Raw genomic sequence first — 26579 nt, forward strand, 5'->3', positions numbered from 1 at the left:
TGTTTAAAAGATCCCTGGTGCTGTTGCTATTTAAAAAAATCATTCTACAGGAAGGTAGAGACAACATCTGCAGAGGAGAATCTTCAGGAATGGCCAGAGGCAGTTGATCTCTGCACAGACAATATTCTCTGTTCCTCTTTCTGGATGAACTGAAGATCTTTTCCACCTCATTGCGATTGAAGAGGTGGTTCAAGCAATCTTTTGGGCCTCACAGAGATGGCCTGTCACAATGTTTGCAATCAGTCTATGTTCTGAGTCCAGCCAGCATCTGGAATGGATACTGACATTTGGGCTCTCTCTCCTACACAGGCCAGAACCCCAACTTTTTCCAAAACATTTTTACAGAACAAAATAAAAAACTTTGTTTTAGGAGAAAAACAACAACAAAGACAAGCTGAAGTAAAAAAACCCTCAGTCAGGAGAGCTTAGTTCTATGCCTGTTCAAAACAGCGGAACCCACCCCCCTCCCCCCGAAGGTGTGATGAGACTGTTGTGCTGCTGGATCATGATGTTGATATTCGTGTGCTTCAGCCAATCCTGCTTGTCAACTGAAAAAGATATACACAGTTTTGTTAAACCTATCCTTTTATTCTCTTGGTAATTAAGGTTGGCCTTGTACAGAAACCTAATCCATATGATTACGTACTCAGATTAGTAAATTATATTCTAATCACAAACGTGGTCTGCACACTTCTGCAGGACTAGAGCAATGAGAAGTAAATCAGAATGCAACTGGCATATAGGACTTCTCAGCCATTAATCTATTGGATTACAAAGCAGTTCAGTGCAAAATTAAGAAACTTTTACTTTTCCATTTTCCTTCTTCCTCACTCAACTGTCATAGGCAAGTTGCATGCATATTATTCTTCTGTTTAACAGTTTCTCACACTCCATGTTAGTCATTCATCTAGCTGATAGTACTGACTATGTATGCATGTGTCAGTAAACTTTTTCATCCATTGGCATCTCAATTTCAAGCCTGACAGTGCCAAAAGGGAAGATTAGGTACTTACCTCGACAATCTTTCTGGAAGGAGGACATGAGTCCTAACAATAGGTGAAATTCCTCAACTCGCAAGTTGATTGCAGAAGGATGAAATTTACATTCTTCAGCTTCTCCTCCTTTTCCAGTGCTGTAGAGCCGCCTTCAGTTTGTACCAAAGCAATCGAACAGCACTAAAACAGAGAAATAAGAAGGAAAGGGATCGGGGAGACTCCCCGTTAAAACATTTCTGTTTTGCTCTGTAAGAAATATTTAACAAGGTTAAACAACACCATAATCAACATAGGTGGAATGAACAGTAGCCATTCATCAAAATGCATCCATCATGGAACTCATAGAGTCTTACTTACCGCTTTTTTTCCCCTTTTTTTTGCACACATCTGACAGGAGAAAAACTCCAGCTCTAGACACAAGGTGAGCTCCAGACTGTCAGGGTGGGGTGTCAGGACTCATATGTCCTTTTTCCAGAAAGATTATCGAGGTAGGTACCTAACCTTTAAAGTTATAAAAGTTAAAATGAAAGGCTTATTCTCTGAAAGCTGTAATTTGGATTATGGCATCCCTCAGGGGTCACCTGTTATTTAATGTAATAATGTAATCATTGGGGAAAGTGTTGGGACTCTCTTAATATATTTAGCTATATATATATATATATATGCAGATGACATCAGCCTACTTGTGCTCTTGATGAACGATGATTTCAAAGATTTGAGTATTTTAAAATCAGTTCTTAATAGTGTTGAGGCTTGGGTAATTGCCCATAAATTAAAGATCAATACAGATAAGACCAAATTTCTTTGGTTGGGCCCACAAGAGAATGTTAGGAATAATCTGCTATCAAGTTTTGATAATAGAAATTATAATTTTTATATGCAGGCAAGAGTCTTGGGAGTGCAGTTGGATAATCTTTTTTTTCCATGGAACATCAAGTTAAATTGGTCACCAAAAATGTTTTTGCTATGTTAAGAAGATTGAGGACACTGGGAGACTCCAATGATCAACCTCATTGTGTCAGCGGACAAAATTACTGCACCTTTGTCTGGAACCCTGCACCATTCTCTTGGTGGAGCATTCTCCAGGGTACTGATGAAAAGCACCTGGCAGCATGATAATTATTCAGTGTAGACCCTCAAGAATTCCGAGGTCTGCTGTCTGGAAGTGTCTTAGGATGACAGTCATCCACACTGGCCATAAAATCATCCAAACCCTTTCCAAAAAGCATCTGCCCCTTAAAGGGGAGTCTGCTTAAGGTGGTTTTAGAGGCTGAATCTCCTGCTTATTGTCTGATCCAAAGCATTCTGTGGTGTGGAAATGGAATATGCTGAGTCTTTGCTCAAGATGTCATAATGTCATACAGAGCATCTGCCACATAGTCAGTCTCTGTCATGACTATTTGCAGGTACACTTCATCATCCATGCTTATGAAATGACAGACTCTGGTATGACAGGCATGTGTCACAAAAGAGGCCACTGAGGCCACTTAAATCCTAAGGCTAAGGCTTCAAACTAATGTTTGAGGATTACATCCATCCTGTGGCCCTGCATATCCTTCAAGATTATACCCCCTCACTAGGGAGGCAAGTCTACCTAAGGATGGACAAATAACTGCTAAAATTCAGGAGCCATGGTATACAATCTTGTCACTACCTTAGCTCCCCTTAAGGAGCCCTCTGGGGCCTCCCAATGTTGCATAATTGGGGTGGTAAGATCTGGATGCAACGGAAAAAATAAAATCTGTGTCTGGGAAGCACTCAATCAAGCACTGAACTGCTGCAGCATGTGGAGACTCCAAGTTTAACTCCCACAGTGACTCAGGAATAAGCTCCAGCAATACAGTCACTTTAAACAGGTAGCGTACTGTCAGGCCTTCCCTTGCTCAAGGGGGACTACAGTCTCCTGACCCCAAATCCCCCAGAAGGGATGGAATGTGACTTCCAGTCCCCTCAGTCATTTTCAGACTGTTCCCCTAGGCTCCTAATCACGAATTTCTGTTGAAGCAAGCACACTTGGAGAGGACACATCCCCTTGCAAAGCCATCAATACCCCCTCCACTGCTGTGGAAGACCCCCGACAGTTTAAGTAAGCTTTCCACAATAAACTACAATTTAGTATGCAATTTAGGAGAAGTGTAAAAACATTGTTATTTGAAAATGAATATAAATACATTTTTTTATTCATTGCAGGTAAACTTTTGGTTTGCTATGTTCTTGCAAAATGTTTAGTGAGAATAGTAGTAGAGTTTAAATTTTTTAGGAGATTTTACATGTTGTTTGTTTTGTTATAACTTGATTATGTATGTTTTAGTGGACCCACTCAGAACTGTGGATGTAGCGGGATATAAATTTATAAATCAATCAATAAAATAAACTAACAAAATCCAGGGTAAATCCCTGACTAGGGACCCCTGGGTTGCCCTTCCAGGCTTCACTTTGCTGTTTTCTGTGCTTTGCCCATTCTCCATCCCAAGGCTCTAGAAAGGTTCTTATTTATTTGTTCAATTTTTCTATATCGTTCTCCCAGGGTAGTTCAGAATGATTTACATGAATTTATTCAGCTGTTCAGTCGGCCATTTGTTGAAAATCTGGCATGATATAGAGGTGTTACCACTGGAGGAGTCCATCCCAAGTGTTTTAAACCAAATTGAGGTGTTTTTTTTTTTTTTTTTGGCAGATGGAGGCTTTTATTCAAAATCAGGAAAATCCAAGATGGCCACCATGGCCGCATGCTAACCTAAACATAGCCTGGGGAACCCTCCTAAACTGTAAAAAAATTTTGGGAAGGGGTTTTTGGAGGTAGGGGACTGTAGTTAAAGCCATAGACGCACATAAAAACAGCAAAATCAGACACCCCCCTCCCAATTTTCCCATAGACTTCAATAGGAAGTACTGTCCGTGCTGGGTTAGCCTGCTACAGCTGTCACAGGAGCTGTGAATAGAGAAGACACTACCTTTTGCTTAGCAAACCAGTCCATATGCTGGAATTTTTTGGCTGCCAGTCAGACCAAAGTCTGACTGAGACCTCAAACCCCATGGGTCCACGCATAACTGGGAGGAATAATTTACACAGCTGGCCCTGCTGGACTGAAACCAAAGCCAAACAGCCTTAACTCAAGAACCTGATAATAGAGAATGACACGGGGAAAAATTTTGTCCTTGTCACCGCCTCATCCCTGTGACCACCGACCCTGTCACCGCCCCATCCCCGTGACCACTGTCCCTGTCACCACTCCCATCACTACTGTCCCTGCCCCATCCACGAAAGTTGTATCAGAGGAGAAGATTCCGCCCACAGACAGACGTGACTGCAGGCAGGCTCCGGCGGCTTGAGAAAGTTACTTTGGAAACTAATGCGCCGCGAAGGTAAGGGGGAAGGAGGGAGGGTGCCACACGCATTCCCTCCTTTAACTGCGGGGACAAGGCCATTCACCGCTCCACAGTGAGCACTTCCTCCCCCACCATTTCATTGGGTTACCCACGGCTAACCGTAACAGCCACCGTGTCATTCTCTATCTGATAACTCAGGATGAGAGCTAGCTTCATGGGGAACCACCCTCAACTCCACAAGATCCAATGCAGGCTGGCCAGACAGGAATCCGAGGGTTGTCTTGCCAGTGTCTGACTTAAAGTCTGAGTCTTGTCTCAGGCAGAGCTGCCCTGGGGGTCACTGGGGACCTCTCCAGCACTGAAAGCCTTGAATTTGGATAAAAAGCCCGAAAATAATAAAAGAATATCAGAGGAGATCAATCACAGCTTCTCAACTTGCTTGCAGAAGGAAAAAAAACTGAAGAGAGCTCTACAGCACTGGAGGAGGCAGAGCTTAAGAATGTAAATTTCATTCTTGTGCAATCAACTTGCGAGTTGAGGAATATCACCCTATTGTCAGGACTTGTATGTCCTTTGCACCAGAACAGACTGTTCTGACATCTCCATATAAATTAATTGTATAGTGCTGTTTTTGTTATACATGTAGTACAAAGGAGAAACTATCAATCACAGTTGTAATTATTCCAACACAGTTCTCACAACAAAGAATCGGGGGAGAGCCGACAGTCGACAAACCGTCGATGGCCCGGACACCAGGATATTCTGAGGAGGAAACTTCAAGCAACCGCGCAAATATAGGGCAAGAACACGATGATACTACAAGAGGCAATGAAAAAGGTCAAATGGATACAAAAAAGGATATGAAGACCACTAAATCCAAGAAATTAGCAAGAACAGAACTTAAATGTATGTACACGAATGCCAGAAGCTTAGGAAACAAAATGGGCGAACTGGAAGAACTAGCAAACAGAAAACAACTGGATATCATAGGAATAACAGAAACACGGTGGAATGAGGATAATGAATGGGACACAGCATTGCAAAGATATAAACTATTCCGAAGAGATAGGATTGAGCAAAAAGGGGGAGGTATTGCCCTGTATGTACATGAGGATATAGAATCTATTAGTGAAGGAGAGAAGGAAGCAAATGATAAACTAGAGTCCCTCTGGATGAAGATTCCTGGACAAGAAGAAGCAGACATACAAATAGGCCTCTATTATCGACCCCCAGGACAGACTGAGGAAACAGACAAAGAAATAATGGAGGAAATTAATCGGAGATGTAAATCAGGAAATGTAACGATCATGGGGGACTTCAACTTTCCGGGGATAAACTGGAAATTGGGAACGTCAATTTGCGGCAGGGAGATAAAATTCCTAGAAACGATGGGAGATTGCTTCCTTGAGCAAATGATGGGAGAACCGACAAGAGGAAAAGCAATCCTGGACTTGGTCATAAATGGCATTACTGGAAGGACAGCAGATGTAGAGGTTACGGCCCCACTAGGGACAAGTGATCACAATATGATCAATTTTACCATTGGCATCGGAAAGGGGAAACCATTCAAGACCTTTAACTTCAAAAAAGGGAATTATGACAGCATGAGAACCGTGGTTAGAAAATGGCTCAAGAAGGGCAAAGCAGAAATCCAAACAGTTGATCAAGCATGGTCTCTACTAAAAAACACCATCACAGAAGCACAGAATCTCCACATACCGAAGATATCCAAAGGAAGGCGAAAAAAGAACAAAGGAGAACCAGCTTGGTTATCCAAAGAGGTGAAGGATGCAGTGATGTTAAAAGAGGAACTCATTTAAAAAATGGAAACGGGAAAAAACGATAGAGGCCTGGAACTGTCACAAAATCGACCAGAAAAAGTGTCATAAAGTGGTAAGAGAAGCCAAAAAAGTCTATGAAGAAAAGATAGCGCAAGAGACCAAAAACTTCAAGCCCTTTTTTAGGTATATAAAAGGAAAGAGACCAGCAAGAGAGACAGTGGGCCCTCTCGACGATCAAGAAAGGAAAGGGTCAATTAAAGAAAACAAACAAGTTGCCGATAGGTTAAATTCATTCTTTGCCTCTGTCTTCACAAATGAGAACACTTCAACAATGCCAGACACAGGGAAGATATTCACGGGAGGCATAGAGAAAAGCCTCGCAACAGTAAATGTGGAGTTGGACATGATATACTTTCAGATTGACAAACTAAAAAGTGACAAATCCCCTGGACCGGATGGAATTCACCCGAGAGTATTAAAGGAACTTAAGGTAGAAAATGGCGAACTAATACAAACCGTAGCTAACATGTCAATTAGAACCGGGCAAATACCAGATGACTGGAGGATAGCAAATGTCATTCCAATTTTCAAAAAAGGATCAAGAGGTGAACCAGGAAACTGTGAGCCTCACATCGGTTCCTGGGAAAATAATTGAAGCACTAATTAAAGACAACATTGTACACCTCTTGGAAGAGCACAACCTAATAAGGGCTAGTCAACACGGCTTCAGGAAAGGGAAGTCATGTTTGACAAATCTACTTCAATTCTTTGAGAAGGTGAACAAACAAATTGATAGTGGTAATCCAGTGGACATAATTTACTTGGACTTCCAGAAAGCATTTGACAAGGTCCCTCATGCAAGGCTTATGAGAAAACTATTAAACCATGGAATAGGAGGTGAAGTCCACAGATGGATCGGTAAATGGCTAGAGAACAGAATGCAGAGGGTTAACATAAATGGGAAATTCTCGGAATGGGAGAGAGTAACTAGCGGCGTACCCCAGGGCTCGATTCTCGGGCCTATCTTGTTAAACATTTTCATAAATGACCTAGAAGAGGAAACAACATGCGATATAATAAAGTTTGCAGATGATACAAAACTATGTTGGGCGGTTGGCTCTCTAAGTGACTGCGAGGATCTTCAGAAGGATCTGAACCAGCTGGAAATGTGGGCGACAAAGTGGCAGATGAATTTTAACATAGACAAATGCAAGGTGATGCATCTAGGAAGGAAAAATAAAGAACATGAGCAGTGTTCCCGCTAAGCTGCGTTGGCCTGCGCTCGCGCACAAAATATTACATCGCAGCGCAAAGTTTCTCTTCACAGCGCACACACGCGTCGGTAAGGTAAGGGGACGCATTGGGGGGATTGCACTTCCCCACAATTGCCATGCTTCGGTTCCTCTTCTTCCTTCCTTCCTCCCCCCCCCCCCCCGCGGGACCCTGCGGCACCATCAACTCTTACTCCCTCTAATGTCGGCCCTGCAGCTCCAGACTTCCTCGCACCTTCTCCCCTCCCCCTTTGGATCGCTATTATTTTAAATGTTATAGCCGCGGAGCTGTATCCATCAGTGGAGATGTCTAACCTCGGCCTGCCCCGGAACTCTTACTGCAACAGTGACTTCCTGTTCCTGCCTAGACGGGCGTCTGCTGCAGTAAGAGTTCCGGGGCAGGCCGAGGTTAGACATCTCCACTGATGGATACAGCTCCGCGGCTATAACATTTAAAATAATAGCGATCCAAAGGGGGAGGGGAGAAGGTGCGAGGAAGTCTGGAGCTGCAGGGCCGACATTAGAGGGAGTAAGAGTTGATGGTGCCGCAGGGTCCCGCGGGGGGGGGGGGGGAGGAAGGAAGGAAGAAGAGGAACCGAAGCATGGCAATTGTGGGGAAGTGCAGAGCTGCAGGGAAGAGTGTTGCGGTACCCAGCTGGAGGGAGAAGGAAGATGAGGGAGGGAATTAAAGGAGATGCCAGGGCTTGGAGCGTAGGAGGAAGGTATGCCAGTCTAAGGGAAAAGGAAGGGGGAGATGTGAGAGCATGGAGGGGGAGCGAAAGATGGAAGAAAAGGAAAGGAGAGAGATGCCAGAGAATCAGGGAAGGGGAGATACCAGACTATGAGGAGAGGTGTGGGAGAGGGAAGGCGAGGAGAGAGATGCCAGACCAATGGGGTGAAAGGAGAGATGGAAGGGGGAGGCATACAGTTTCTGGAAGGGGCATAGAAGGAGAGAAGATGCCATATAGGGGAAGAGAGACGGCAGACAGTGGATGGAAGGAAGAGAGTTACAAGAAGATGAGGAAAGGAGAAACCACAGAAGACAAAGGTAGAAAAAAATTTCTATTTATTTATTGCTTTAGGAGACATGTGTCACTGTTTCTGTGAAGCATTGTATGCAGAGTCCAGCTTCTTGCTGGTTCAATTTAACCTTTGTCTATGTATTTTTATTTTATCCCCCCTTTTACAAAACTGTGAAGCGTTTTTAGCACCAGCCTTGGTGGTAGCAGCTCTGATGCTCAGAATTTTATGAGCATCAGAGCTGTTACCTCCGTAGCTAAAATCCACACTACAGTTTTGTAAAAGAGGGAGGGGTTAGTTTGTGATTACATATTCCTTACTAGGCGAAGGTGTTTTCTGTGTTCTGTGTGTTCGAAAGACATGGTTTTCTGTTAGGATTGACGGTGTAGGATTGATCTGTGCTGGTCTGGCTTGTTTAGTTTTACAATGGGTGTATTGATGTACTGCTCACTGCAATATGTAAGATGCTGCCTTTTCCTAGGTACTCATGTGTGACGTGTGGTTTGTTACTAAAAATCATGTTTTTCTTACAGATGGGGGGGGGTGCCAAAAAATGATGGGCCCCGGATGTTACATATGCTAGGTACGCCACTGTATGTAAAGATACCAGAAAGCTGGCGTAGCAAAAACTTCTAAGTTTTGAGTATTTAACCCTCCCACAATCTCACGGGCACTCGTTTCAAGTTTATTGAGATTTTGATTTAAACGCAATATCAAATATTTTCAATGCGTATAACAAAAATAAATTTGGGGAAATAAATAAAACCATTTAAACCAGTGTTCCCGCTAAGCTGCGCTGGCGTGCGCTGGCGCACAAAATATTACATCGCAGCGCACACGTTTCTCGTCACAGCGCACGATCGGAAGAGGCGTACGGCAGATGGCAGGGCGGCGAGAGGAGAATCGGGCGAGTTGGCTCATAACTTGCTGGCGCCCGATATTTTTGGCTCACGGTGAAAAAAGTTTGCTCACAACACCCGCCCGCTTAGAGGGAACACTGAACATGAGTATAGGATGTTGGGGGTGACATTAGCTAAATGCGAACAGGAAAGGGATTTGGGGGTACTGATTGACAGAACCCTAAAGCCTTCGGCTCAATGTGCAGCGGCGGCAAAGAAAGCAAACAGGATGTTAGGCATGATTAAGAAGGGGATCACGAGTAGATCGGGAGAGGTCATAATGCCACTTTACAGAGCAATGGTCAGACCGCATTTGGAATACTGTGTACAACACTGGTCTCCATACCTTAAGAAGGATATAACTCTGCTGGAGAGGGTGCAGAGGTGAACCACGAAACTAGTCAAAAGTATGGAATATTTGTGCTACAAAGAACGCCTCCGAAAGCTGGGGCTGTTCACCCTCGAGAAGAGAAGATTGAGAGGGGATTTGATTGAGACTTTTAAAATATTAAAAGGATTTGATAAAATAGACCAGGAAGCAGCATTACTAACATTTTCGGATGTGAAACGGACAAGAGGTCATAGCCTGAAACTGAGTGGCAGCAGGTTCAGGACAAGTGTTGGGAAGTTCTGTTTCGCACAGCGAGTGGTGGGCGCTTGGAATGCTCTTCCGGAGGAGGTTGTGGCGGAGACTACTGTTCTGGGTTTCAAGCGCAAGTTGGATGCATACCTTTTTGCAAATCATATTGAGGGATACGGGAAATTCGGGTCTCCAAAAAGGAGTACCTAAATGGGCCACCGCATGTGCAGATCACCAGACTAGATGGACCTCGGTCTGATCCGGTGAGGGCGTTTCTTATGTTCTTAAAGCTAAAGATGTCTCTATAACCAAAATTTCAGCCCTATGTATGCTTTTCTACTGCTGTATTAGGCATTTGTATGGTCTTTGGATCATGGGATCCCCATAATAACCAATGTGCCTAATCATTAGCTTTTGAAAGACTACTTTAAGGAGTAGGTATACTGCAACACTTTCCTCACTGAGTTGATTAATATCAAAATGACAAGCAGCAATCAAAAATAGATGACCACTATCCACAGCCATTCATATTCGAAGCTTGAATTATCAGTAACATATAGAAAGAGAATCTAATTTTCTAAACAGTAAGGACACCATTAAGATTGCATAGCCCTTGACACTTATTGATCTCCCCCGCTAGCTAACCATTGTTTCTTTGGCAAGGGAGGACTCTTTTTTTTTTTTGGGGGGGGGGGTTGGGATTAATTTTACTAATAATTTCTGTTTTTGTCTTATGCTGCTATGTTGCCTTTACTCTCTGCTCTGTATTGAGTGTATTTTTTCTAAAATGTTATGATTATTGTAGCTGATTTATATAAAGATTTTTTTTTTCAAATTTCTTTATTAAAATTAAGATTGCATAGGGAGGTAACACTAAATCAAGTGATATTACCTAGCTAAGCCACTGTTTCCTTCATAAAATAGTAGTTTTAAATATGCACAGTTCTGTTAAATGCATTCCACTTTATTTTCTAACTTTTCACTAAGTATGCTAAATTGGATGAACTTTGAGAATTAGACTCCTAATTCTGAAAACTTTGAAAGCCTACCAGCAGAAATAATGACAACAAAACCATTACAGAACTTAAACATGTCAAGCGCAGATAAGAAGCATAGGTATATGAGAAGGCTGTGGATAAATGAGGGAGGGAGCTTGAATATTTACTCAGTCTAATGAAACTTGAGAAGCATAAGAACATAAGAATTTCCGCTGCTGGGTCAGACTGGTGGTCCATTGTGCCCAGCAGTCCGCTCACGCAGCGGCCCTCTGGTCATAGACAAGCGCCATAACTGAGACTAGCCCTACCTGCGTATGTTCTGGTTCAGCAGGAACTTATCTTTGTCTTGAATCCCTGGAGGGTGTTCTCCCCTATGACATACTCCGGAAGAGCGTTCCAGTTTTCTACCACTCTCTGGGTGAAAAAGAACTTTCTTATGTTCGTACGGAATCTATCCCCTTTCAACTTTAGAGTGTCCTCTCGTTCTCCCTATCTTGGACAGGATGAACAACCTGTCCTTATCTACCAAGTCTATTCTCTTCAGTACCTTGAATGTTTCGATCATGTCCCTTCTCAATCTCCTCTGTTCGAGGGAGAAGAGGCCCAGTTTCTCTAATCTTTCGCTGTATAACTTCTCCAGTCCCTTAACAATCTTAGTCACTCTTCTCTGGACCCTTTCGAGTAGTACCGTGTCCTTCTTCATGTACGGTGACACAGTACTCCAGGTGAGGGCGCACCATAGTCCAGAACAACGGCATGATAACCTTTTCTGATTTGTTCGTGATCTCCTTTTTTATCATTCCTAGCACTGTTCGCACTTTTCACTGCCGCTGCACATTGCGTGGACGGCTTCATCGACTTGTCAATCAGAACTCCCAAGTCTCGTTCCTGGGAGGTCTCTCCAAGTACCACCCTGGACATCTTGTATTCATGCATGAGATTTTTGTTACCTACATGCACAAGCAATTAGAGAAAATATAAGCAAATGGGCAGAGAGTAGTTCACTGTCAAGTTTTCAAGGAGGCTGAGATAATATGCATAGAGCGGTTATGATTTATAATTTTAAAATCATTGAGCGGACCAGATAGATTACTCCTGGTGGAATTCTGTGCACAAAATTAGCACAAAATTTTTGCTATTATCTATATTCCATTTAAAACATTTAAAATGTTTTTCTTCTATCTTTGTTGTCTGGATATTTTATTTCTCCCATCATGTTGGTTCCAGTTTCTTTTGTCTGCTTTCCTGTCGTCTGCTAATTCTCCTTCAAGTGACTGCTTCCATTTCTCTTTTATACTCTGTCTATTCCCTCACTACAGCCGACATATTGACCATTCCTTTTTAGCTCTTTTCTGTCTCTTTCTTACCCTTCTCTTTTTCAGCTATCAAATTTCCATCTTCTCTCCCAATTCTCATCATTCCTTCCTCAGCCCTCCATTCCCAGTTTCATTTTCAATGTACCCCCCCCATTACCATATTTTTACCGTTATATCTATCCTCCCATTCGTTTCCTTGCCACCCTCTCCTCCTCCTCCCTCAGGGTTCTACCATTCTCAGCGTCTTACTTCATTCACCCTTAAAGTCTAACATTTGATCCCTCTTCCTTCCTTCCCCACTCTCATGGCCTAACATATCCCTCTCTCTTCCCTCCTGCACTCTTCCCCATGGACCAGAGTTTCTTCCACTCTCTTCCCTCACTCCCATTGACAGGCAACTCTCCATCCTGCTCCTGGATCCAACATTTCTCTCCTTCTCCCTCTCCACCTCCCGTGTATCTCTCTCGCCTTCTCATCCACTCCCACGTCCCAATACCTCTCTCTTTCCCTTCCTTGCATCCCTCCCAATGCAGCATTCTCTCCCTTCCTCTGCCATATCCAATATTTGATTCTTTCCTACTGTTCACAATCTCTCTCCTCCCCCTGCCTTATGCCCTGAATCAAACCTCTCTATCCCCATCCATGCACCATCTCTCCCTTCCTCCCCTCCATTATCATATGTAACATTTCACCCTCTCCCTTCACCATGCATGGCTCTCTCCCCTCACCTGTGGCTAGCATCTTCACTTCCGCTCACCTCTCCCCATGCCATCAACTTTCCTTCTTCTCACCCCTCCCCATGCCAGAACTTTCCTTCCCCCCTCTGCCGCAGAGAGACTTCCAGTTTAGTGGCAGGCAGCATGTGAGAATCGCTGCCAATATCACAATCCGATAGCCAGTGGTGTAATAAGAGGGGGTGGACCGCCACAGGTGCCAGCACTTCTCCACCCCCTCACGCCATTGCCCTCCCTCACCTCTTTAAATCTTTGCCAGCACAAGCAACTTCTCCAGCCTGCTGCTCATGCCGACCTAGCTCCCCTCTGAAATCACTTCCAGGTCACGGGGTCAGTAAGTGACAACAGAGGGAAAAGGCAGCTCCAGTGCAAGCAGCAGGCCAGAGAAGCTGCTCATGCTGGCAAAGATTTAAAGAAGTACAGGGGGAAGGGATGGCGCGAGTGTGGCTTGGGGGGAGGGAGGGAAGGAGTAGGGGGGGCAGAGAGGAAGGCATGGGGGCACCACTGCCCTGGTCACTTCCTAAACTTGCTATGCCACTGCCGAGCCATCCAAGATTCTGCAAGGGAAAGGAGGAATTCTGCATGACTGCAATTCTGCACAAATTCCGCATTATGAGACGTGCAGAATTGCACCAGGAGTAGATGACCATACTGACAGCAGGGTTGAGAGGCCAAGTTAAAGACATGGGATAGCAGGATGTCAATTAGTCCTTATCTGCCATAATTTACTATGTCACTATATAATGTTGAAAAAACCTGGTGATCTTGTCTAAAGCAGTGGTTCCCAACCCTGTCCTGGAGGACCACCAGGCCAGTCGGATTTTAGGGATAGACCTAATGAATATGCATGGAGCAGATCTGCATGCCCATCAACTCCATTATATGCAAGTCTCTCTCATGCATATTCATTAGGGCTATCCCCCAAAACCTGACTGGCCTGGTGGTCTTCCAGGACAGGGTTTGGAACCACTCGTCTAAAGGGTAACCAAAAATACCACTTTCTTCATCTGACATTGTAATTTTCTTGACAACCACCTTTGTTTTAGAACTTGGAGGTTATAACAAGATCTAAAATGTCACAAATTTGATTTATCTGTGCCAAGTCAATTTAAAAAAAATATTTGTTGGAGCTTCTTTGAACAACAGCCTATGAAGGGCAATTCCACTTGCCACAGGTGACTGCAGCTATCCAAATATACTGAACATAGTACTGTAGTTTAAAATCTATTTCTGTTATTTTTCATTTAGAGAAGACATTTGCCACACCATACACTGCTCCGCCATAGGACAGCAGTACTGCGAGTCTGTCTTCCTTAACACCGTTTGCTCAGGGTCAGAATTAAGCAAATCATCATGCCTATATTGCCCTTAGCTACAATAGTGGTCCCTCATGGTGCAGACCCTTATCTTCTGAGAAATAGAATAAGACTTGCAACTCATTTTTCACACCCTACCAAATGGCCATGAATGGATCACATATTTTAAATCAAATAGTCAAATGTGGTTTAAAAAAAAAAAAAAAGGTTTATAATCGCTGTCCTATTTATGAGATCTGATGTTGTCTGTATTAACAGGTCTACCTCTGCAGTTTCAGTTTGATCTTGCATGACCTCATTATACAAATTGTTTCAAGACAAAAGATAACCATGTTTTCCCATTTTAAAGATGTTGTATACTACTTTTCTAACAGGTGAAAGCTAGAATGTTAATATTGATAAATTATTGCTGACTCCTTGGCTGCACTAATTATCAATAATTCACCAATAAGCCAATCCCCAGCATCTGCTGATGTATACTATTCTTTGATTTGTGATTCTATAAAAGGCACACACCATATACAGAATTGCACTTAGCAATTATACATATCACTAACATTTAGGTGCATCCACTTAGTCCAAGAAAAACCAGGCCTAAATATCTGCATCTAAGCTGTGCATGGATCAGGTGCATTGTATAAGTGTGCTTAACTTTTAGGAACGTCCACGATCCCTCCATGCTCCTCCCCTGACCATGCGCCTTTTGAGATTCACACAGCATTTAAAGAATGTGCTTACCAAGTTGTGTAACTTCTATTTACTGCCAATTAGCAGCTACTGGTAATTGCCAATTATCAGCACCAACTGGCTTCTTAAACAATTATGTTGCACTTGCAATCAGCTGTGCGCACCGATTTGCACATGCAACTTATGGCATATTCTGTATACAGAATTTGGGCCCGAGTGTGCATAATTATGCTACAAAGTGGGCTTTAAAGCATCAATACACATTTTAACATAGATGTGTAGAAAACGGCCACAAATATAACTAAGTCCTAACATTGTTTCACACCCATGGCATTGAATTACTTGTTTCAGAGTAAAACACATCAGCTCTTATGGTACAGTTAAGTCTGCCAATAATAGGACCAGTTTCTGCTCAATAGAATGCACCAAATACATATACATCTCTTCACCCAGGTTTATTTTATATTCACGAAGTCCATACAGAATGTTTCCTGTTAGCACGTCAGTTTCTCACAGGTAACAATCATGAACCTTCACAACTTTGGAGATTCTGCAATAGATATTGATGCAAAAATACTGTTAATCTGTAAGGGGTGGGACACCATATACCACAGAAAACAATATTTTGTTTCAAATAGCACATTATACAAACACATATACTTAGTAACAGGCATGTACCAGCTTGTGATCATGTTATTACTGTCATATTGTTCATGTCATTACAAAGCTCTTGCTGAATATTCAAAGGAGTTCCACACTTACCAATTTAACCAGTACCTGTACTACCAATAACTACTCTTCTCTTTGTCCTGATTCTTTAATTTCAAAACTTTGATAAATACCAACTTATCTGTCAAATTTTATGAGATATTATTTATAAATTAGAAGTGGGGTCTATTGTAACCAAGCCTAGAGAACAAACAGCACTTGCTGCGAGATGCAGATATGACATCTGTGACAATTTCACACATGATTAACAATCTATGCTACATTATAGACTGTGAGGGCCTATTCATGAAAAGTCATCCTTAATCTAAGATGGTATGATAGTAATAAACCCCTGGTGTTTTATGTATGGTGCAAAATGTTGCATGCACAAATTTGGGCATGCACCCTATTTAATTGATAACAAGCCAATTAGCATCATTAATTGGGTGCTAATAGACAACTATTATAGAATTTGAGGGATCTGTGCCTAATTTACACACAAGGATTTACAACATTTTTCATTTGGTGTAAATCCCAGCACTATGTGCTATATTCTTTAAAGGGTGTCTGACTCATTTTTTAGGGCGCTCAAGTTTGGGTGCCATTTACTGAATCTAGTCCAGAATGATGATTTAAAGGCTTAATTTTAAAATAATTTTGATATTCCTAGCAGTCAACCACGTCCATTATCATAATTTGTTGTTAAACTCTCAGTCAATCTATCACCTTATCAGTCACTCCTAATCCTTCAGTTGTTAACATCACTTTTGTGAAGTAATCATTGGAAGATTATGGGCTAGAATCACTAATACTCACCTTTCCATCCAATCCATGGGCGATCCGTGGCCGACTCTTGCCGGGCAATCGATTCACAAAACAGTCCCCGTGTAAATGACCTGATCGGACACACGCCCACAAGCGATCCCATGGATCGCTGCAGAGCGATCCAGATGCATGCGCTTTCTCTCCGCAAACCTTGATGTCAAAACAAAAGGGAAGGGTGGTGGTTGAAATCAGTCTATTTCACCCCCATTTCAATTTGGCAGCTGTTTGACCTTGGTCCTGGGGCTGGAAAAAAAAGCAGCTGGAGCTGATATGCATCCCCGTTCCATTCCTTGCTGCCTGCTTCACCTTAGAGCTGCAATTTGAGACCCACTCTCCTCCAGGTTTCTCTTCCATACTCCCAGAGCTCTTCATACTCTTTCACCCCTCTCTGAGTCCTACATACCCTTTCCCAGTCTCCAATGCTCTCCTAGCCCGCTGTTACTCCCAAACAGTGATTTCATGCTTGACCCTTGCCCATAGTCCAGGCACCGTTTTCTCCCAGTCCAGACTGGAACGTCATAGTGCAGCCCTGCAGTTGAGTCCCAAAGCCAAGCAACATACCTGAACAAATCCATGACAAGGGTGTATGGGGGAAGATCCCCAGCAACATAAAACAATTTCTGAACTGGTCTGCTCTGCAAAACATGCAACAAGTAATAAACAGACACAAAGGCAACCCAGAAAAAACATTGAGGAACAATGGGGAACTAACCTGCTGTGTGCAACGAGCACCCACATGAGACAGTCTACCGTTAAAGAACAGAACAAAAGGAGGTGGCACAGGAGATGTCTAAACCAACTTCCAGTTACATATATTTTTATTAGCAGCTTATCAAAAGTCCCAAAACAAGTCCTTAATATGCAAAATGAATATGGTCCCAACTAGGACCCAAGTTTTGGCAACAGCATCACCTTCCTCAGGGGACAACAAAGGACTTTAAATTCCCTGTAAATTATAAGCGGAAGTGCATTGGCGTCTCTGCTCAAGAAAGAACCCCAGCAATAAAACGGTGGACAAACCATGCATAAAAGGCCTGCTGACAGAGAGGTCCTCAGCCAAAACCAAACTCTCAGGACGACCCTGTGGACTAATCCCAGCAAGGGTATCAGCCAGATCCAAAATAAAAGCAGTGTCAGGAAACAAAAGTGGCATAATATCTGAATGGCATAATGCAATGTATCTCGTTTGCTAACTGTTATGTTACCATGTAACCCGGTCTGGGCTCCTCAGGGAGGACGGGATATAAATCAAACTAAATAACGGTTGGATTTTTATCACTGTATTTTTTATTGTACTTTTAAAATTGAATTTTCATGTTTTTATATGTCAGTGTATAATAAATTATCTCCAGAACATCTGTATCCAGTTTTTTGTTTTCATCGGTGGACTGTTTTCACTGTGGATCATTGGGTCTCCCCATTTTTCTTTGTTGGTCAACAAATAAAAACCACTCACACATTTTAAGGCTAGGAGATGATGCGGTATACAAACCTAAGGATTAGATTAGATTAGCAGATATTTGAAGTGTGATTTTACTATCATTATATAGCTGAGCAAGAAAGGACCGTTTAGCACTTTAGACCTTTTGCCAAAACACGTGCCATGTCGGGTCATTCCAATAAAAGTCATTTTGGTCCCCATTCTTCAGGCCATTTGTGCTATTTGTGTACATGTCGTTTTTTCTGCACTTTTTGATCCTTTTCTTTTTATGGTCTTGGAGATCCTATACAAAACCAGAGATACCTCTTGTAAGCAGGTGAGATGGAAATGTGAGTATATGCCAATCTCCTTTCACCAGCAGGGAAAGAAGGGTTCCCAGAGAGACCATGCGAAACTTCCCCTTCATGAGGTATTTGTTCAGACCATGGAGGTCTAGAATGGTATACCTCCATTCTTTTTTGATATTAGAAAATACTCAGAGTAGAAACCTCAAACCCTCTCTGGAAACAGAATGGGTTCTACTGTGTTTTGTTAGAAAAGGGCTGAGAGTTCCTGGTGAAAGGTCTTCTGGAGGGAGTTGAAAGGTGACTCTCTTGGTGGGTGGCCTGAAGAGTCCCAGCCGCTAAAGCAGGCAAGCCAGCATCAGCTGTTAAAAAATCAGCTGAGAGGGAATCCTTTGTACCCTGATCATCAGCGGTCAAGGGAATCCCTCCGTGGACAGTGGAAGAAGACTGGGCCTCCCCACTGCTCCCTGCCAACTTGCGAGGCACTATCGGCGGGGCGCAGACTCCACAGGCTCTCAAAGCAATATGCCTTGCTTGATTTAGGGGGCAAGGCTTACTGCTGAGGCTCCTCTAAAAAAAATGTGGGGAGGTGGAGGAAATGGGGGAGGGACCCCGCTCGAGACCCACTGGGTTTGACATCCCGAGATCGGACGGACCCCCAAACAGGGGCCACCCAAGCTCAATCCAGCCAAAAACAGGGACTAGAAACCCCTAAACAAATTCCAACAGCCCTGCCAAGGGAGACAGGTACAGCTCACTCAACACCTGTTGGGGACTGAAAGAAGACTGATAGGAATAGGGGAAGGTATCACTTATGTACTATTCCACAGTTTTGTTTTCAGTCTCCACCTGCTGGTCATGACTGGGATATATACCCACTCGTAAAGATTACCCTCCACCGGTCTAGAGTGCTAAAGAAGCAGTTTTATCAAAGCATCTCAACACTTAATTTAAAAATCGAACATTATGAACTATGACTCATAAAGTATTGGCGCAGTCTAGCTGGTGGTAATATCTTATTTTGTTAAATTGATATAATTGCCCAGCTAAGTTCTTCACTGTATGTGATACACTCGAGAAATGGGCCACAACATGGCAAATGAGGTTTAATGTGGATAAGTGTAAGGTGATGCATAACGGTAACAAAAATCTTAAATACGAATACAGGATGTCCAGTGCAGAACTTGGAGAGACCCCCCAGGAAAGAGACTTGCAAGTACTTGTCGACAAGGGCGAACAGAATGCTAGGAATGATTAAGAAGGGGATCACAAACAGATCGGAGAAGGTTATCATGCTGCTGTACCGGGCCATGGTACGCCCTCACCTGGAATACTGCATCTAGCACTGGTCGCCGTACAAGAAGGACACGGTACTACTCGAAAGGGTCCAGAGAAGAGCGACTAAAATGGTTAAGGGGCTGGAGGAGTTGCCTTACAGTGAGATATTAGAGAAACTGTAAGATATTAGAGAAACAGTCTCCTCTTCTCCCTTGAAAAGAGGAGACTGAGAGGGGACATGATCAAAACATTCAAGATAATGAAGGGAATAGACTTAGTAGATAAAGACGGGTTGTTCACCCTCTCCAAGGTAGAGAAAACGAGAGGGCACTCTCTAAAGTTAAAAGGGAAAAGATTCCATACAAATGTAAGGAAGTTCTTCTTCACCCAGAGAGTGGTAGAAAATGAACACTCTTCTGGAGTCTGTCATAGGGGAGAACACCCTCCAGGGATTCAAGACAAAGTTAGACAAGTTCTTGCTGAACCAGAACATACGTAGGTAAGGCTAGTCTCAGTTAGGGCACTGGTCTTTGACCTGAGGGCTGCCGCGTGAGCAGATTGCAGGGCATGATGGACCACTGGTCTGACCCAGCAGCAGCAGCAATTCTTATGTTCGATGTTTCAGATATAGTTAAGAGTGAAAACTGATTTCTTCTGATACATAACATAAGAGTTGTCATATTGGGACAGACCGAAGGTCCATTCAACCTAGTATCCTGTTTCTAACAGTGGTTATTCCAGGTCATAAGCACCTGGCAAGATTCCAAAAGAAAAAAAAACCCACACAGATTTTTAACCTACTTTCCCACTAAAATTAAACAATCTGATTACATTTAAACTACTTCTTTACTGATCTCTATATCTCTGAAAATAAATTATATTACAGGTGTTGCATTAATTAACCCAGAGGTATAACTGTGTTTTGAAAGGCTATTGATCTTCATAAGTTGAAAAATTAGTTTAGTGTTGGTGCTTTCTGTAAGAACAACTGGCAAATTTAGGTGCATAGACAGGGTTTATTTGATAATAACTTTGATTTGTATAGCACCTTCCATTCAAACAGGATCCCTAGGTACTTTACAATTACATGACTTCAAAAACCGTATATATAGCCATCTCTGAGGCTGATGCCTTGCAAGTTCATCTAATCAAATGACAGTTTCCAAATGGGGAAGAGATGATTACTACCCATTTACACTTGGATAGTATAACCTGAGCCACAGAGAAATAAAGTGACTTGCCCAAGGTCACACAGAGAATGTGTGGCAGAGCCAGGATTACGACTGAGGCACAGAGAGATAAAAACAGGATCTGCTCAAAGTCCTACACAATATGTAGCAGAAATGGGTTTGCAGATGAGGCACAGGTAGGTAACTAGACTTGCCCAGAGTTACCTCTGTATATTTTGGTTGTATTGATACAGAGCTACCATTAGACAGAGTAAGAATTGAAACATACATCTTGGTTCTTCCCAACCTATGCTCTAAGCACAAGATCACAGCTATTCTCTCCCTGTCTACCCCCAGAATTACTTTCACAATCCTAGTGGCTACAAAACAGTTGGTACAATTCCAAGGATATTTTTTAAAAAGGGTTAAATGTCTTATGCTGAGACCTAAAAACAACACACAGGCCAATAAGGCAAAAACTTTCTCCAAACACAAGAGATGACTGATAAAAATCCTTCAGGAGTCCTCACAAAGTAGTAGACTGGCTGTGATATTAATGGCTTCAGTATCAACCAGAAGTGCCTGCCTTGGAACCAGCTGTTGTCATTAGGCAAGAGACTCACCCAATTAAAAAAAAAAAGACTGTAAAATAGGTGCAGGTGGTGTAGTAATGCAGAGTCTATAGTACTCAGAAACCCACACATCTTCATATTTCTGTTTTAGAAGATTCTTCATGAATGGCACATGGTATTAGGTAAACAAATCAGTAGCCAGTCCATGGTTTATTATTCTCTTTTCTAAATGGCACTGAAGTTCCAAGTAAGAAACTTGTCTCTTTAATTTCTTCTTTTGAAAAAAAAAAGAAAATTATTTTGTAAAATCAAATTAGTTTGTTTAGTTTTCTTTTTACATTGCATATTTCTGTGTCCATTCTCTTGCTAGCCTGTTGTATCTGAAAGAAAGAGAAGAATGACATTAAAAAGAGGAAACAAATGTATCTATAGCATTGCTTAATGTATAGAATATAGAAGCATCAGTTTAAAGACAGCTTTGCCCTCTGTGTAAGAGGCCTTATTTGCTTGCCAGTTAAATATAATTTTGCTGCCTCGGTATTGAAATTCTTTCAGCAATCCCACCCCCCCTCACTTCAATTTTATTCCCTTACAATTCTTTCCTCTACTCATAGAAGCTGGCTGTGTGTGTGTCTGAGCATCCCCAATCAGGGGCATAGCTACCATTGAGCAGATGACCAAGGCTGCCCAAAAGTAGGGGCCAGTTGAAGCTGCTCTCTCCTACAGGTACCGAATCCCTACATTCCTCTCTCCCTCTCCTATCCCCCCTCCCTTTCCATCTCTCTCTCTCTCTCTCCTATTCATCCCCCCCTTAATGTCACCGGCCCAGTATCACTCCATCCCCTTGTCTCTCTGGCTTCTCCCCAGTGCTGTGGTGGGTGCAAGCAGTAGCAGAGACAGTGCTGAAAATTGGCCATCTCCAGCAGGCGGGGTCTTTCCTCTTCTGCATCCCACTCACAGGAAGTTATAACAGAGAAGTGGGATGTGGCAGAGGAAAGGCCCCGCCAGTCTAACAGCCAGTTTTCAGTGCTGTCTGCTGGCTACCTGCTACAGCACTTGGAGACGTCAGAGAAGTGAGGGAGGGGCACGGAAAGCACACAAGATGCTGGGTAGTAGGGGGAGGGGGGAGGAAATGGAAGAGAGGGAGAATAATGCTGAAATTCGGAAGGGGGTTCAGATGGAAGAGCAAGACAGAAATTCAAAACAAAAAAAGGAAAGCAACAGACCCCACAGCAGTAAACCAGTCAAGAAGAGTAGAGCCCCCAAAAAGGGGGAAGAGGTTCAAACAACAATGTCCATCACAAAGCTATGACTTGACACGGGGACATGTTTCAGCACTTAAAATTCTGCATCAGGAGTTGTAATCTTATGATAAATGCATAATCATATGCATATGGGAGGAAAAGTGTGGTACAGTGGTTAAAGCTATAGCCTCAGCACCCTGAGGTTGTGGGTTCAAGACCATGCTGCTCCTAATGACCCTGGGCAAGTCACTTAATCCCCCCATTGTCCCAGGTACATTGGATAGATTGTGAGCCTGCCAGGACAGACAGGGAAAAACTCTTGAGTACCTGAATAAATTCATGTAAACTGCTCTAAGCTCCCCTGGGAGAACAGTATAGAAAATTGAATAAAGAAATAAATATTAAGTGAGACCACACAACCTCGAAAGCACAAAACACATACACACTTTGTGTCTGTAATATCGATCACTATTACAACCCAACGGCATTCTGCATGGGAAAACCTTTCATGTGAAGAATGCTGTTGGGTAGTAACAACAAACGTTTGTGCCCATTTGTGCTTTTGAGGTTGTGTGGCCTTATTTAATATCTGTATGATCGTGTATTTACCATAAGATTATGACTCCTGGACTGATGTAGAGAGTAATGGCAGGTACAGGGTTGAAAGCAGATATAGGGAAAACTGATGGTTAAACACTGGGAATCTAACATTTCAGCAAGGAAGTCACATGGGCAGGCTGGATGAGCCTACTGGTTCTCAGCTGCCATCATCACCTATTATATAGAATAGCAGAAGACCTTTGTGCAGATAGAGTACCCTGTACTCAGTCTCCAATATCTCTTGCTGCTCCTGTCAGCTGCCCAAGCCTGGCCCTGCTTCTGTTCCTGCCCTCTATGCATGACTCATGAATACTACATGCAGGAAACACTATCACTCTTCAATCAGCACTGCATGTTCTTAAGGTGAACTTCAAATAAATAAGAAGATCCAAACTTAGCTGTGCGTTCTTCCTTGCTGATCCAAATTGGCCATCAAATCAGAACACTTTTCAGCTCTCTCTCCACAAACGCCAGTTCGAGCTAGCATGTGTGGAGAGAGCAATGAAAAGTGTCCTGAGTTGATGCCCAATTTGGATTAGTGAGGAATGATGCACGGCTAAGTTTGGATCCTTTTATTTATTTGTGAGGGAGTCTATGGGTCCATTGGATGATCAAGCAGCAAAGGGGGTGCTCAGGGAGGATAAGGCCATAGTGAGAGACTGAATAAATGCTTCGGTATTTATGGAAGATGTAAGAGATCTACCTGAATCGGAAATGGTTTTCAAGGGTGATGATGCAGAGGAACAGAAAGAAATCTCTGTGAACCTGGAAGACGTACTAAACCAAATTGACAAATTAGAGTGATAAATCACCTGGACCAGATGGTATACATCTCAGGGTACTGAATAAACTCATACATGAAATTGCTGATCTGCTTTTAGTGATCTGTAATCTGTTGCTAAAATCATCTGTAGTAGCTGAAAATTGGAGGGTGGCTAATATTATACTAATTTTTAAAAAGGGTTCCAGGAGAGATCTGGGAAATTACAGATCGGTAAGCCCGACTTCAGTGCTGGGCAAAATAATGGAAACAATTAAAAAATAAAATTGTGGAACACATAGACAAACCCTGATTTAATGGGATGAAGTCAGCTTGGTATAAGGATTAGCCCCCAAAATGTAAGATTTTGGAGGGGTAATGTTGAAGCAAATAAGCCCCAATGATATAATGTGGCGGCCTTACAATCTGCCAGGCCCCGGGTTCAATACCCGGGTTCAATACCCTCATTGAAGATTCAGTAGGAAGTAAAATCAAATGGCAAGTACAGCCAGAAGCGATTACATAAAGAATATAATGTGCAGAAATAGGCTTAATATTACAGAAAAGCAAGATTTATAAAGATACATCAAGCATATATTGAGTTACAATTGTACAGAAAGAAATAGAAATAAGCTTTACAAATACAGAGTAGATTCAGAGACTGCTTGTGTGTGTGCCAGGAGAGAGAGGACTGTTTACCTGCATTACAAAGTCCAGAGGAAAGAGAGAGGGGAGGGGGTGATAGTCCAGACTTCAGGTTCCAGAGAGAGAGAGAGATCCAGAGATAATTTATCTCGTATTTATAAATTTGAGACCTGCTCTAAAAATAGAATCGATTGAAGGTTAAGTATCCCTATCTTTTGTAAACTGTTTGAAACAATGGTGAATAAGGTGAGTGGGATGTGAGAGACTGGAGAAGAAAAGAGGGAGAAACTGTCCCTCACAGACTGGAGTCAAATGTAATTCCCAGTATCACTCTGACAATGGTTTCTGATTACCTTAACTATCTGTGCTAGAACATGCAGCTGGAGCTACTGTATATCTTAAACTGTCCATCTTAAGCACCAGACATTAACACATCTTCACTGTCTTTAGCACATCTTCGCAACTCTTAACTGTACCAAGGTCCTTTGTTACCTTTAAGCACTGATGTAATTTAAGCATTCTGGGGCAATCTGAGACTGTCTGCACTGACATGCCCTAAGGTCAGATATGAATGATATGATCTCCCATAGGCCTTTGCTGACATTGGTTAGGCCACCAGAAAATGCTGACTGCTAGCAATGCTAGGCTGACATAGGTATCATAAGAGTCTTATAGGCATTATCATCTCCTTTTTCCTGCTGGCTATTCCTTTCCTTATGCACCCAAGCATCCTTCTAGCTTTTGCTGTTACATTTTCTACCCGTTTCTCCTGTCTCATCAATATTCATTGTGGATATCCTGAAAACCTGGACTGTAAATAGATATGCTCCAAGGACTGGATTGAGAACCACTGCCCTAGCTTTCCCCCTCCAACCCTAACCAAAGCATCTGCAAAGAGCCTGCACACAAAAGCTGCCTGTGTATCCCACACTAATCATTAAGCATTTAGGTACATTCTTCTTTATAGGTGATAAGAGGCTACCCTCAGAGGAGCTGGCTCATTACCCCCACAGCGGGATCACAGAGATACTACAGTGCCTACCAACACACCAGGGCTATAAGAGAGGCAATTTGAACCTCTGAAAATGTGTTTCAAGTGCCTGGACAGATTAAGATGAGAACTCCTATATGTACCCAAAGTATGTGAATGCTGAATGCGGTTTTTATCAGAACGTATGTAAGGGGGGGTGCGTTGTATCTAACTTTTCCCTTCTTTTTTTATAAACCTTGTTCATGGCTGCTGCTCTTTTATTTTCATATGTAGCTATGTTTCCTTAAGAATGTTAAGAGTTGTACTAGGTCAGACCAAGGGTCTATCTAGCCGAATATCCTGGTTCCAACAGTAGCTAGTCAATGCCACAAGTGCCTGGTAGAGTCATAAAACGCATCAAGATTCCATGCTACTTAATCTCAGGAATAAGACAGATTTTCCCAGGTCTACCTTAATATAATGATTTACGCACTTTTCCCCTCTAAGAATTTGTCCAAACCTTTTTCAACCCCAGCTAGATTAACTGTTTTTGCCACTTGCTCTAGCAACAAGTTTCAGCGCTTAACCATATGCTGCATGAGTAGATATTGTCTATGTTTTAAATGCACTACTGTGTAACATCATGGAGATGTTCCCTAGTCTTTGCAGTTTTTGGTAAATTAAACTTGTGTTCACCCATTCTACTCCATCCCGAATTTTATAGACTTCTATTACCGTATTTTCGCGGATATAACGCGCGCGTTATACGTGATTTTACGTACCGCGCATACCCCTCGCGCGTTATATGCCTGAGCGCGGTATACAAAAGTTTTTAAACATAGTTCCCACCCCGCCCGACGCCCGATTCACCCCCCCAGCAGGACCGCTCGCACCCCCACCCCGAACGACCGCTCGCACGCGCTCCCACCCGCACCCGCATCCACGATCGGAGCAAGAGGGAGCCCAAGCCCTCTTGCCCGGCCGACTCCCCGACGTCCGATACATCCCCCCCCCGGCAGGACCACTCGCACCCTCACCCCGAAGGACCGCCGACTCCCCAACAATATCGGGCCAGGAGGGAGCCCAAACCCTCCTGGCCACGGCGACCCCCTAACCCCACCCCGCACTACATTACGGGCAGGAGGGATCCCAGGCC

The 26579-nt window shown here is 43.0% G+C and overlaps 1 protein-coding gene across 10 annotated transcripts in view; it reads right to left on the reverse strand.

The window, feature by feature from the left end:
- Positions 1-20877: 20877 nt before the first annotated feature.
- Positions 20878-26579, reverse strand: part of UBE2D4 (ubiquitin conjugating enzyme E2 D4 (putative)) — a 64703-nt gene continuing 59001 nt past the window's right edge. For all 10 annotated transcript variants that reach the window (XM_033949543.1, XM_033949545.1, XM_033949546.1 and 7 more), the window contains one exon: positions 20878-21584. In XM_033949543.1, coding sequence (XP_033805434.1) covers positions 21539-21584 — 46 coding nt within the window. In that variant the 3' untranslated portion in view covers positions 20878-21538. The remainder of the gene's footprint in view (positions 21585-26579) is intronic.

This window comes from Geotrypetes seraphini, chromosome 6 (genome assembly GCF_902459505.1).
Source record: "Geotrypetes seraphini chromosome 6, aGeoSer1.1, whole genome shotgun sequence".
In the NCBI taxonomy this organism is placed as follows: Eukaryota; Metazoa; Chordata; class Amphibia; order Gymnophiona; family Dermophiidae; genus Geotrypetes; species Geotrypetes seraphini.